Here is a 14784-nt window from a genome sequence, read left to right on the forward strand (position 1 = left end):
AAATGTCCATCAACTGATGAATGGATAAAGAAATTGTGGTTTATCTACACAATGGAGTACTACGTGGCCATGAGAAAGAATGAAATATGGCCCTTTGTAGCAACGTGGATGGAACTGGAGAGTGTGATGCTAAGTGAAATAAGCCATACAGAGAAAGACAGATACCATATGTTTTCGCTCTTATGTGGATCCTGAGGAAGTTAACAGAAACCCATGGGGGAGGGGAAGGAAAAAAAAAACAAAAAGAGGTTAGAGTGGGAGAGAGCCAAAGCATAAGAGACTCTTAAAAACTGAGAACAAACTGAGGGTTGATGGGGGGTGGGAGGGAGGGGAGGGTGGGTGATGGGTATTGACGAGGGCACCTTTTGGGATGAGCACTGGGTGTTGTATGGAAACCAATTTGACAATAAATTTCATATATTGAAAATAAATAATAAATGTAAAAAAAACAGTAAAAATAAAAAATAAATAAAAAATATAAGAAGATTATATACATTAGTCCTTATCCTGAGTATTTAATATTCCAAGTGTCCCATTTCCAGTGTACTACGCACCCCAAGTGAAGGAAAAAAATTACTAATGATGAAAATATATGTAGCTCATATTTTCTCTTTTGATTTCTTCTTTATCCATGGGTTATTTAATAAATAATGCTGAACTTTGTGAAGCCCTGTATATGACAGAAGTCTTGTTTTATTGTTTCAAGCCAAGTTACACATAATTTGAGGAATCATCATATTGGTCTTAGAATATGAATGAATGTGTTGATCTCTGTCATACTTACTGAACTCCATGTATCCATGTGGTTTTAAGCACCCAAATATGGTGACAAACATTTCAAATTCTCAGAGTTGTGGTAGCTATGGCGGCAGATTCTCTGAGATCGTCTCCTGATCTCAGATACCCCAATTAATTAACCAAGTGCTGGGGTTGCTTAAGAGATCCTGCTTAAGTGCCTGGAAAGGACCCATTGCCGGTACACCTCTGACACACTATAGGATTCCAGATCCATTAGACAAACAGATTCATCATAATTTCCTAGAAGGGATTCTGGGTATTTTAAATCTTGCTTCATTCCAAGCAAAATTTAATGAATTATTTTGATTTAGTATCTTTGTAGCTAATTTTTGCATTCCAAGAATTTGGATGATTCAGATTTTTCTAGGTTTTCATTTATTTATAAATGACTCATTTTTATAGTGTTAAGTCTTTCTAAAAATGTTTATTTATATGATTATCTTTTCCTTATACATTCTGCCTTTCAGAAACATGTTCAAAATCAGAGATAACAATTGAAAATGGATTTTTTTCTCAATATGAACTTACATATTCCTTAAATAAAGAAACACAGTATCAATGTAAACCAGGATATGTAACACCAGATGGTAAAACTTCAGGATCGGTTACATGTCTGAAAAGTGGATGGTCACCTCAACCCACATGTATTAGTGAGTAATTTATTATGTTCATATTTATTATCCTGATGACCATTGAACAAAAGTTTAAGTTAATTCTTTTCTGGGGGGAGGGGCTGACGTGATTCCCATTTGAAAAGATAAATGAAAAAGGATTAATTTTTTGCCAGTTAAGACTAATCACTTATAGAGTGTAATACCAGGACATCTTTCAGTTTACATTTTTTTCCACTTTAAAACATCCTGTGGGGGCACCTGGGTGGCTCAGTCAGTTGGGCGTCTGACTTTGGCTCAGGTCATGATCTCGCAGCTTGTGAGTTCGAGCCCTGCATCGGGCTGTGTGCTGACAGCCCAGAGCCTGGAGCCTGCTTCAGATTCTGTGTCTCCCCCTCTCTTTGCCCCTCCCCTGCTCATGCTCTGTCTCTCTCTCCTTTGAAAATAAATACAATTTAAAATTTTTTTTTCTTTTAAATCCTGTAATTTGGAAACTGGTTAGGGAGCCTTATGTGTATTCTGGAAACTCATTTATTTCTTCTGGCTGACACCAACCTTTGTGCCTGTTTTTCCTGTTTTTAGGTGATAAGGTTTTGATGTCAGAATCTTTGTTGCTAGACATAATATTATGTTTGTAAGTGAAGATCTGGGTCCATAGTGTAGAATTTTAATTGAACCTGTAGAATTTATGTTTGACAATCCAGGGTAAGTCCACTTCTAAAACAGCTCCCTTAGAAAATCAGAAACATCTAATTAGTAGAGACAGAAATGCTTCTAGATAGCACCAAATTCAGCTGTGTTGAAAGATTTCACTGTCCCTAGATGTTTATGAAGATTTTTCTATGAACAGTTTCCTCAGTTTATCTTATACTCCAAAGCTACGCAGTGATGTTTTTGAACTGATATTTAGCATATTCACTTTAAGTGAAGTGGATATTTGAATATCCATTTCTACTGTTTCCATTTCCTTATTTTTTTTCAATTTCCTTGGTTACTATGAGCACTAGCTACAGAAAAAAATGATAAAAGTGGCTCCCATATCAAACTCATTTTACACTAAATTGTAATTAGCTATCCATTATAACACTTATTATGGAAAAGAATCTCTCTCTGTCTCTCTCTCTCTCTCTCTCTGTCTCTTTTCACTGGTACAGTTTTGCTTTGTTTTTTAAAGCTTTAAGGTAGCTGGTTACATAACAGTATAAAATTATTTAAATATCACCATCCTATTAGCAATAATTGAAACTTTTAACATTTTACTTTCTTATAACTAATTATAAAAATTAGAGTCATCGCTCCATTAAATCTTGGTAAGTTTAAAAGAATATACAGCCTTTAGGAAAATATTTGGAAAAGAAAATGAGCATGTGAGTTTTAGAAACTATTATGTTTTAAAGTAGAGTTTTATAGAATGTTTATAAATTAACTTGCATTTTTGAAAACCAATCCTATTCAACTAATCCATTTTTCTCTGGCATACTTGCCACACTGCTAATGAGTTTGGCGTTTTAAGTCACAAAAACATATTCTGTTTTGCTAGAAAAAGTATGATGCATCTGTAGTACCCTATTTTATTATAAGCATGGCATAAACACAAAATTATAATTGACAGAGGAAAGTGTTCTTTGACAAACTTCCTGAATATTTAAGCAATAAGGAAACTGCTATGTAGAAACATGGTTTTTCATTTTGAGTAACTTTCAGGGCAATGATTTATCACTTGTATTCTTAGATTATTTTAATATAATACTGAATTTACTAGCACATACTAATTGATAAAGCTTTTTTTACTTCCTTGGGATGAGACTTAATTACATCGTCCATTAAATAATATTAGAATTGAAATCTTCAATTCTGTTATGCATTAGAATCTTGTGACATGCCAGCATTTGAGAATGCCAAAGCCAAAAGCAATGTCACGTGGTTTAAACTCAATGACAAGTTGGACTATGAATGCCACGATGGATACGAAAGCCAAGATGGGCGCGCAGGTTCAATAGTGTGTGGGAACGATGGTTGGTCTCATAAACCAATATGTTATGGTAAGTACCATTTTTCCAGGTATTTTTTTTTTCATGACTAACAAAATTAACAAGACGTGTTTAAGATATCCCAGTTTGAACAAATTTGCATTATTTAAAGTCATTTTGGGGACACCTGGGTGGCTCAGTGGGTTGAACCTCAGATTTTGGCTCAGGTCATGATCTCGCAGTTCTCGGGTTCAAGCCCCATGTGGGGCTCTATGCTGACAGTTCAGAGCCTGAAGCCTGCTTCAGATTCTGTGTCTCACTCTCTCTCTCCACCCCTCCCACTCACGCTCTGTCTCTCTCTCTCTCAAAAACAAATAAAAATGTTAAAAAAAAAATAGATTTCCATTTTGAACAAACTTGCATTATTTGAAGTCATTTTTAAGGAGTATGATTAAAATCAAGGTGTCTTCTTCTGATTTAATGTAAACTGGGAGAAGAGGGTGTTTGAAAGCCCAAAGACAATAACACAGTGTTTCCTATGGCCCATATACATGGTATGTTTGTAAACAAAGAATAATTGTGTTTGTTATTCTAAATGAGAGTTTTCATATTATTTAAAACTGGGTTCTTTTAGTGTGTGATATAAGAAAACCAAATTATAGTTTCTGACAATTTCCTCAGCTATTTTGCCCCTGAGTTTCTGCTTTCACACCTTCTGCCTTGAGTGTTAATTTCTGCAGGCCCTGAGAGAAGCTCTTTATTTTCTGACTTGGACAAGTTCTGTGGACTATTCTATGGATCTCTTTCATGTTTGCTAATCCACTATTTCCCAGGATTAGGAGTAGGACTTGAATCTGTGGAAAATTTGAGTGGCTATAGAATGTTCCACACCAAGGGAACAGTCTGTGCAAAACTTTGATAACAAAACAATATTTGAGAAATATCAGGGTGAGCAGATTCTACTTAAGATGTGGGAGAATTTTATGAACTAAGCCTGGATAGGAGGCAAAGAAAAGATTACCCAGGTTATTTCCCAGGCATATCAGCATTTAGATTAGTTTTATGACTGATAAAAAGCTACAAAGGAGTCTTAAAGGAAGAAATGTAATCATTTAGATTTTTGGAAAGTTTTTTTTTTCTTTTTTTTTTCCCACATGCTGTGATTGTGGTGGGCAGGAGAAGATTCGGGAGTTTATGCAGCATGAACAAGTATGGGGATTGGGATAGGATGATGGGTGATGAGATGCAAAGCAGAACTCATTCAAAATCTATGTTGTTGGTAGAAAACACAGGTGATGTTACTAAATATTGGATGTAAGAGAGAGTAATAATGAAGGGACACACTGCCTTTTTTTCATAAGCAAACATGTAAATGGCAGTGCCTTTTTGTAAGGTGGTGCTGACAGAAGAAAGAGCGCTTTGGGAGGAACATCCCAACTTTTGACTTGAGCACATTATGGTTGAGCTGCCCATGGACAATCAAATTTGGATATGTAAACTACAGAGTTGACTATGTGGGTCTAGCCAAGAAATACATATTTGGAATTGTTACCGCATAAATGAGGATATGAAATTGGAAAAGAATACAGAATAAAAAGAGAAGAGAGCTCAAGACTGAGCCATGAAGCATTCCAACGTTTAGGTGTCACGTGGAAGATAATAGATGGCAGAGTAGATAGGAAAAGGAGGGCCCAGAGAATTGGGAGAAGAAAACATTTTGGAGTGAATGTTCTCCTAGATGTGGAGAGAAGAAAATGATTGAAGGATGAGGAAGTCTAAGTGAGTCCAGTGGAGTCAGCCTGGCGGGGTTCTAGGAAATTCCAATCCCATCAGCTGGCTAAACATGTATCTTAGGGCAACAACCACACTTACTTGCAGCTTCGTTCACTCTTCCTCATCTATAAAATGTTTTAATATTTACAAAGGTTCTAATATTTCAAAGGATTGTTTTTTTTTAAATATAATTATAATATTCAAATTCCAGTTAATTTATAAATGAATTAGCAAGATAGGAGGATTCCAAATAAGAAAAATGCATTTTTAAATAATACTCGGGAATGTCACAAATGCCACAAATGCCACAGACTTGACAAATTTGAAGGGATGATTTTAGACATTCCTAATTTGAATCAGAATAATCAACAATTTAATAGATAGTAAAAATTATAGGCTTAATAATAATAATTGTATATTATGTAAATGTTCAGAACTCCCAGAATACGCCTAGCTATGTGGCCTTGAACATAGTTCTTTATTTTGTTTTATTTTTAGTTTAATTTCCTTACTAATATAATTTATAATACAGTGTTTAATTAAGCTATTTTAATAGTTTCTTTTTTTATGCACTTAAAATAAGACATTTATTATGCTAAGTAAAAAGTTTTAATTTTTCACTTTCCCAAAACACTAAAACAGCACATGGCATAGTGATTGTAGCACACAAATGGATACAGGCAGTCAATAAGCCCCGAAAACGGTGAAGTCTCTCTTTGGGACTCAAGTGATCTTTATCAAAGTTATCAACAACCAGAGGCATTACCTCAGAAAAAAATGTTAGTATACGAGATACCTCCACTCCTAGGAACTGGAACCTTCCCGTAAGGGAAACGCTAAATCCATCTCTCCCCAGCTGAGCTGCAGCAGAGAAGTCTCAAGCTTGCTTTTATTTCAGGCGACACTGGTAGGGCTCCCAGTGTGAGAAAGGATTCTACTAAAAGTACATTTAATATTTCAGCTTTCACTGTGGGGCCTCCATTTAAATTGGGTTTCAGGTGGAAGGAGAGGGGATGTGAGGAAAGAAATCAAATTGTTCTGCAGACCAAAATTATTCTACAGAATGCAGAAATGGGGACAGCTAACTGTCAACTACGGAGAGGCTGACTTGTACAAGTGGCCACTTCCAGGAGATGGCCTGAGGAGATGGTATCTGGGACAGTAGCCCTTGGCAATGAGTGCTGAAGATCCATAAAGAATTTTGTTAAATCTTCACGTTCTGATATTGATACAGGATATATTAATGCTCTCTTTGAAGTGGTAGCCCAATACTGAATGTCTTCTGAGCACCATTTAAAGCATGCTCAAAAATCCCCTCCGTCATCAACCAGCCTCCCAGGAGTTTCACTTCCACTTCCATGATCACACCAACTGAGGCAGGAACTTCACTGCTGCCCTGTTAACAGGCATCCAGTCTCAGTGTGAAAGAACTCATTCTAAGACAGCTTTTTAAAATTTTTATTTATTATTATTATTGTTTTTTTAATGTTTATTATTTGAGAAAGAAACAGAGAGCAAGCAGAGGAGGGGGAGAGAGAGAGGGAGACACAGTATCGGAAGCGGGCTCCAGGCTCCGAGCTGCCAGCACAGAGCACAACGAGGGTCTCCAACCCGAGATCATGACCTGGGCCGAAGTTGGCCGCCTAACTGACTGAGCTACCCAGGCGCCCCTCTAAGACAGCTTTCAAAATCAATCTCACTCTTTTTGTTGTTCTGCTTGTACCTTAACTATGGCATACGGGATTTGCTCCTTCCAAAGCTGGTAGAGCCAGTAACCCCAGTGTTATCTGCAGATCAGTTGAGGTACTTTGTACCTGTGAAAGCGTTTTCTTGGATTCTGTTTGCTCTGAAAATGCGGGCTTTGAATGGCCAAGGAAAACACATTCTGTCTCATCATTCAGGAATGCTTCGGGGCATGCATGGAGCAGTGTAGACAGGAGGAGATGCAGGCCAGACCTTTCCCACTCAGAGCCTCGCCCTTCTAGAAGAGCATTTGGCGCTTCCTCCTCAGAAATCCCCATTTCTGGCCGTTTCTGAAGGCACGGTAGTCCTGACCCCCAAGGTTCTCCTTTGTGGCACCATCATCTGTGCTGTCGCTGGCCCTGGGCCCTCCTCCCGGCCAGCCCCTCACCAGAGCCACCACCACCACCACAGGAGACCCCAGCACGATGCTCTCCTGTAGGAGCACAGGACAGATCCACAGTCTTGCTTTAGGCCCCTGCGGAAGCTGAACTTCTTAATGATTCTTTCAAACATGGAAGCGCTTTGTTGCCACTGTGAAGGGAGAGGTTGACCTCAGAGCATTCTTCACTTCCGTTGATAACTCATTTTGTGAATTTCCACCTACTTGAACCGCAGGGCGTATGCATCCAGGAGTTCGGGCACGGGCGCTCCCCCTGTGCTCCTTCAAGGCCACATAGCAGCTTGTCTGAGTCCTCCCCTGCCCCCTTCACCTTCCCGAGGTAGCCGCCCAGAGCCCCTACTCTGTCCCTCATGCTGCGTGTTCTGTGGTGTGGTAGCCTGACGACACGCCTTTGCCAGTCAGCAGAATGGATCTCAGTATGAACCTGCAGACGGACGTTGAGCATCACGGAAGCCACGATGTAGACGTAGGGGAAGTTGACGCGCAGCCGCCAGGCCAGGTCGAAGAAGATGAGCAGCCTGCGGGTCAGCCCCTTGCAAAGACCCCATAGGAGCAGGGGGCGGCGAGCGCGAGAGGCGGACACCCAGGCCCGACACAGCCGCCTCCAAAGAGACCGGTGCCCGCCGCCTGGGGCCGCGTCGCCGCGTCGCCCTGCCCCCGGCCTGCGCTCCGGACGCTGGGCTGCGCTCCGAGCGCTGAGGGAGCGAGGGAGGTGGCAGCGAGGCCGGGGGCGGAGTCCACGCGTCACTCTCGGGAAGCGCCTCCGCGACTATTGGTAAATCTTTAAGACACGTTAGAAATGCCTTGTGTGTGTTCGGATTCCCCAGTTGTATTTACATTAAACAAAACTGCCAATTGTTATTTGACTGCCACTTTAGAATTGTAGCATCAAGGTTTTTTTTTTTAATGTGAGGGAATATTTTTATGTTTTGAGAGTACAAAACAATGTAACATTATGTTTATAAATGTCAGTTATAAAATCAGAACCAGTATAAGCAAGTTGACCTTACAAATACATTTTCAGGGTACCTATGTTGCTCTTCAATGCCTTAATAATTCTCAGGGTCCCTTATGAATTTAGAAGGTATACAAAACCTCACGTAAATTTTTCTGTTGCTCCTCTGTATAAGCAGTACCCAGCACCTCATTTTTATACGACACATATACAATATACTTTGGCAATGATTAATTATATATTCTCACTAAATTATTTTCACTCTTTTTATAGAAAAAGAATGCAAGATTCCTGAAATAGAAAATAACTTAAATACTCAGCCCAAAAAAGAAAATTATAAAGTCGGAGATGTGTTGAAATTCTTCTGCAGACAAAGACTTAAAAGAGTTGGACCAGATTCAGTTCAGTGTTACGACTTTGGGTGGTCCCCTAATCTTCCAACATGTAAAGGTGAATATTTATCTTCCAGTGGCTGAAACGAGAATTAGGATTTTGGATATTAACTTTTTTTGTTTCCACTCTTAATTTTTGTTGGCTTCAAGTCTCTGTGTTTGTAATCTAATGCATTAAACCGGGATATGTGTTGGGTAATAGATATCTCAGATTTTCTTTTTTAAGAAATTAATCTTCAATTGTTTCTTGATATATGTAGTGGCATTATCCATAGATACATATACGATGCTTTACACGTTTGTTACTTTTCTTCTTGCCTACATTTCCATCATTAATATTGAAACTATAGCATGGGCCTTACTTTAGGTTTCGTTAGGTCATCTAAACAGTATTCAAGCAATTTATACTCAATTCAGGGAATTCAATCACATGTACGGCTTAATCAAAGTTAAAATATGTTGATAAAATGCTTACCTAGGGGCACTTGAGTGGCTCAGTCGGTTAAGCGTCAGACTTCCGCTCAGGTCATGATCTCGCTTTTTGTGAGTTCGAGCCCCATGTCTAGCTCTGTGCTAACAGCTTGAACGCTGGAGCCTGCGTTGGATTCTGTCTCCCTCTCTCTCTGTCTCTCCCCTGCTTATGCTGTGTCTCTCAAAAATGAATAAACATTAAAAGATTTAATAAAAAAATGCTTGCCTCAAACACTGGCATTTTTTCAAACAGTTTTGATAACTGCTGTGGAATATGAATATTGAGATAATTTACACAACCATATTGAGGAATTGGTTTGCATACATCTTTAGAATATCTAGATTTTTAAACATGTTTTCTGGGTTTCAATATACTTCCAATATACTAGTTCAGTGTAAGTAATAGCACTGGGTTAGGGTGCCACGGTGGCTCAATTGTTGAGCATTTCACTCTGCACTTCATCTCAGGTCATGATCCCTGGGTCATGGAATCGAGCCCCATGTTGGGCTCCACGCTGAGCATAGAGTCTCCTGAAGATTCTCTCTCTCTCTCTCTCTCTCTCTGCCCATCTGCCCCGGTCGTGCTCTCTGTCTCTCTAAAGTAAAAATTTTGAAAGAAGAACTGGGAAATATGTTTCTAGTTTAAGCAATATTTCTTTTTCATTACTTAAGAAGGCTATAATAAAGTATATTATAAATAATACAAATTAATTAAAGAAAAAATCTCTCCATTTTATTCTTTTTAAGTTGTAAAATAGGTAATTTGATCATTATTTACACATTATTTCTCCTGTAGAGCAAACAAAACAGTGTTCTCCACCTCCTCAGCTCCTTAACGGGAAAGTTAAAGAAACACAGAAAGAAAACTATGAACACAACGATTTGGTGGAATATGTGTGCAATCCTAGATTTCTGATGAAGGGTTTTAATAAAATTCAGTGTGTTGATGGACAGTGGACAGACTTGCCTATTTGTATTGGTAATGTATAAAATATATTCATATTTAAAATAAACCAACCTTTTATATTTATAGAAACACATAAATTATATTTCATAAGTAAACATATTTTTCTGAACTTTTCACAGAGGTGGAGACTACATGTGGAGATATACCAGAACTTAATTACGGCTACGCCGTTCAGACTTCTAACCCTCCCTATCACCATGGAGATTCAGTGGAGTTCAATTGCAGAGAAGGATTCACAATGATTGGACAGAAATCAATTACATGTATAAGAGGATTATGGACCCAACTTCCTCAGTGCATTGGTGAGAAGACACTTCTCAAATAGACGGTCAATGAAATGTAATATTTTTATTGTAAAACCTGTATCTGCAAACATAGTTTTGAAATTTAGATATATGCTTGAAAATGTCAGGTCTTAAATTATAATGATTGCTTATCGTCTACAAAGGAAAAATATAAACTAGCCAGAGAGTCTGATCACCCTTTCTATCCCTGAAATTAACATGGTTTTTAAGTGTGAAGCTAAATTTTACTTACAGTTATTCATATGATTTAAATCTGAGTATTAATCGCCAGGAAAATAGAAGCATATTTGCATAAATCCCATTTTTGTTTTACGCGGCACTCTTGTTTCCAGGCCCTGGAAAACAGACAAAGTCAAGAAAGTGCCCACTTGCTACGTCCCTATAGGAATCTTGCCTCTCTCAAAGCTTCTGAGGATTTCCCAGTCTGTTTCAAATGCGGCAGCAAGAAGTTAATGTGCCAAAGGGTGGGTGAGCTGCAGACCCTCTGGGTTCGCAGTATAAGTCAGTCAAAGGAGGCAGTCAGGGTGGGGCCAGGAAACAAACCTGATTGTTGGACTTCACTCTGGTTGATGTATGTGCATCATCCTGACCTTTGGATGACCATGTCTTTGATGACTAGCTGGGAAAATATTGGGGGCCCTTTTCCTTTTTCCCTTGGAATGAGTTCTTTCCTGCGGTTTTCTTGGGTCCTACATCCAAAGAGAGTCCTGGATGTCCAATCTTACTTATTCACCAGATGTCTAGGCATTAATTGTTCCAAGGAGAAGGTAGGGCCTAGGCTCATGTTCCATGAGAGCAGAGATTGACACCCGTTTTGTTCACGATGTAGTCCCAATATACAAAGGACTGGTGAACATACAGCAGACATTAAGTAGGAGTTTGTTGAATGAACCCTTAAGTTTTGTTGCTTTTTAATCCTTACATTTTTGCTAGACACATTCCCGTGAGAAGTATTGCCAGTCCTTCAAGACCAAATTTCATCTTTGTCCTCTTCTATCTCCACAAACGATTTCCCCTCATTTATATGGGGGAAAACCCAAGGTTGTAACAGGCATGAAAACTCTCAACTTTTCACTCTTATACTAAGACATCTATTTCATTTATTACTCTTTTTAGATCTCAGAGTTTGCCTTTCCAAGGTTAATCTTCGACCTATATTCAAGTTTACCATAATCCACTTTTAACTATCATAGACCTTACTCCAATTTCTCCTCTCAGTGTTTATTTTGTACCTCTAGCTAGTCTAGCTTTTCACTCTTCTCAAAATGTTTATTTTCTCGTAAGAATCAAGGAAATTCTTTCAGAAACCGGTCAATCATAGGACCATGACAACACCCACCACCACTCCTTTTGACTATAGATGAGTTACTATCACCTGAAGAAAACCTTGTTTTGTCTTCCTCAACACTGAGGACAAGCCCTAAAACCAGAATTTATTTTCAGCCTCTAGTGTGTTTTGAGTTATTCCCCTTTGTTTTATTTTTTATTGTATTACAAAACCATTACTTTTTGGGTAATTATTAAAAAATCCAAAGACCTACATCAATTGATATTTTATCAACTTGACAAAGTACTCCGGGCTGCATTGAATTTTTGAAGTATGTAGTTGTATAAAAAGTTGTTATACTCGTATTGGAGTCAACAAAATTTTCTCTTACAGTATTATTGAATTATAGGTTGACCTGATGTACAAAATAGTTTTTCAAAGATTGGAAGAGTATATACAGTAAACAGGTTGTGACTTGGAGCACCCAATTTCTTAGTCCAAGTATTTGTCCCATTTTAGTGATCATGCAAAAGATCTGCTTAAGTGTTCACATTTTACGTATGCAATTTAGATGTGCTTATTAAATTACCATAAGTGAAAAAAATATATTCATTTTTTTGAAACACGATATTTAAACTATCAGCTTCATATATTCTATTTCCACAGATAAATAAGAGACCAAATTTAACCAGGTGATGACTGTTCAGTGTGTAAATCATCCAAAAAAGTGAGCCTCTTAATGCTTTTCTAATCCCCAAAGCGCAGGCTGTATTTATGGCAGACATTTTCTCTGAAATTTCAAAGCCTGGACACAGGACTTATGTTCAGACATAATAAATGGCCCATCACATGCAATATGATCAGGAATAACTTGGTTGGTGGGACTTACAGGCATAAATTCTAATTTCGATATACTATTGAGTCTAAGCTATTGTTCTGCATTAACTGCTTTGATTCTTATAAGTAGTCTTTTCAAGGCAATATTTTCATTTTCTAGCAACAGATGAACTTCAGAAGTGTAAACACAGCTTAACTATACGTGAGGCGAATCCATTATACAAGACCGAATTTGATCATAATGAGAACATAACTTACAAATGTAGAGGAAAATTAAAACAGAAACACTCAACGTGCATAAATGGAAGATGGGATCCTGAACTAACCTGCACAGGTAAGCTCTTGTTTATAGTACTTAAAAATCTTATTCTATTTCTTCCGAACTTGCCAAAGCAGTATCTGGGCATCTTTTAAACATGTTTAGCTATTTATTATTACAAATAACTTTGAAGCCGGAAGGGAATTTAGAAACTAACCAAAACATCATTTCTAGATATTAAGTGCATCAGTGCTTCAGTCAGCTATGAAACATCCCACCCAGAAACTTGATGGCCTCAAATTAACGCCCGGTCGGGTATCTTTAAGAAATAGTGATTTGGTTTTCTTTGAGGCTGAGGAGAGCACAAAGATGGCATCCCCTGGTCCACCTTCCCTGAGGGCACCTCGGTGGCCCCCAGATGTGTGGCAAATCTCAAGTCCACCCCTCAGGCTACCGGTCTAAGATAATTAGGCTTGTTCCCCAGAAAGTCTGGGCTGTGTTTCAGGCTGCTTTGTAGTGCCCCGGAGGTAGTGGCCCACCAAGAGTTATCTCTCGGATTGTTGTAGTGTGTTGCAGGCCCCAGAAATGCAAGCCCCTCAGGCCACTAGAGCCTGGGGATCAAGGAGTGTGCCCTCTGTGGGCTGAGCATGCTGGCCAGCTTTAGCGAGGCAGCAGAATGCAGGGCTGGGGCCCGCTCGCCGGCTTTGATGAAGCCACAGGAGAGCCCTGGGCTGGAGTGCACCCACTGGTGCCATCAAGGTAGAGGGAAAGTGTAGACTTGGCACCTGCCTGCACCTCCGTCCCGGAAAGAGTCCCAACAGATGCCCCCCCCCCCCCTCAAGCAGATGCTTTAAGGCGAGCAAATGAATCTGCTTCTCAGATGTCTAGGTATTTCTCAAACTGTTCTTTCACACTGGTCGCCTGGGGTAGTGAGTCTGGGTGCGAGCTCTTTAAGAAAAGGGTCTCAGTTCTCGATAGCCCTTCAGATATCCGGGATATGAGCTCTGTTGGTTTTCAAAGCCAGACATTTTGGGGGCTCATCTTCCTGCTGCAGATTCCAGGGTTTGGGTTGTTAATGTGGGAAACAAACCCCTTACTCCTCAGGGAGAGGCTCTGGGTCAGTGAGATCCCTCCTGAATGTGTGTAGCTCTGCCAGGGGTGGGGTTTGTTCCATATACTGTCTTCCTGACTCTCCTACCCACCTGAATGTGGCCCTTTTACTGTTTGTTGTGAAGGGGCCGTTCAGCTGGTTTTCAGGTCTTTTTCTGAGGCGATTGCTCCATATGTACCATGGATTCAGTGTGTGTGGGAGAGGAGTTTGGGATCTTTTTATGTTTGCCCTCACGCTTGGTTTCTGCATGTTAATTGGATCGTCTGAAACTATACTAAGCTGCATTTTTCATTTTAGGTGTTGCTTCGTAGATTTGTGGCAATTTTCTGTAAGCAGTTATATCAGTGCTACCACAAGATTTTATTTTTGCCAGTCTATTTTGATTTTGGTTTTCTTTATCTTATCGTAGTGGCTAAGACGTCCAGTAAACTGTTGAAAGGAAGTGATGAGAATGCACATCTTTGTCCTATTCCTGACCGCAGAGAGAGGGTATTCAACATTTTACCACAATCATAATGTCACTTTAGGATTTTTGTAGACGCCCTTTATCAGTTTAAGGAAACTACTCCTTCTCGTCTTATTTAGCTGAGTGAGAAATTTTATGATCAACCAATGTTGGATATTTTTTAATGCTTTTTACATATCTCTTGATAGGATAATATGGCTCACTTATCTCTGTTAATGTAGTGAATTATATATGTAACTTCTTTTTTTTTTTTTAATTTTTTTTTTCAACGTTTATTTATTTTTGGGACAGAGAGAGACAGAACATGAACGGGGGAGGGGCAGAGAGAGAGGGAGACACAGAATCGGAAACAGGCTCCAGGCTCTGAGCCATCAGCCCAGAGCCCGACGCGGGGCTCGAACTCACGGACGGCGAGATCGTGACCTGGCTGAAGTCGGACGCTTAACCGACTGCGCCACC

At 39.3% G+C, this 14784-nt stretch overlaps 1 protein-coding gene across 2 annotated transcripts in view; it reads left to right on the plus strand.

Moving 5' to 3' along the window:
• Window positions 1-14784, plus strand: part of LOC123586780 (complement factor H-like) — a 99706-nt gene that overhangs the window by 71248 nt on the left and 13674 nt on the right. For both annotated transcript variants that reach the window (XM_045456172.1, XM_045456173.1), the window contains 6 exons: window positions 1266-1448; window positions 3278-3451; window positions 8524-8700; window positions 9910-10092; window positions 10200-10382; window positions 12650-12823. In XM_045456172.1, the coding sequence (XP_045312128.1) occupies window positions 1266-1448; window positions 3278-3451; window positions 8524-8700; window positions 9910-10092; window positions 10200-10382; window positions 12650-12823 (1074 nt within the window). The remainder of the gene's footprint in view (window positions 1-1265; window positions 1449-3277; window positions 3452-8523; window positions 8701-9909; window positions 10093-10199; window positions 10383-12649; window positions 12824-14784) is intronic.

Source organism: Leopardus geoffroyi, chromosome C3 (genome assembly GCF_018350155.1).
Source record: "Leopardus geoffroyi isolate Oge1 chromosome C3, O.geoffroyi_Oge1_pat1.0, whole genome shotgun sequence".
Lineage (NCBI taxonomy): Eukaryota > Metazoa > Chordata > Mammalia > Carnivora > Felidae > Leopardus > Leopardus geoffroyi.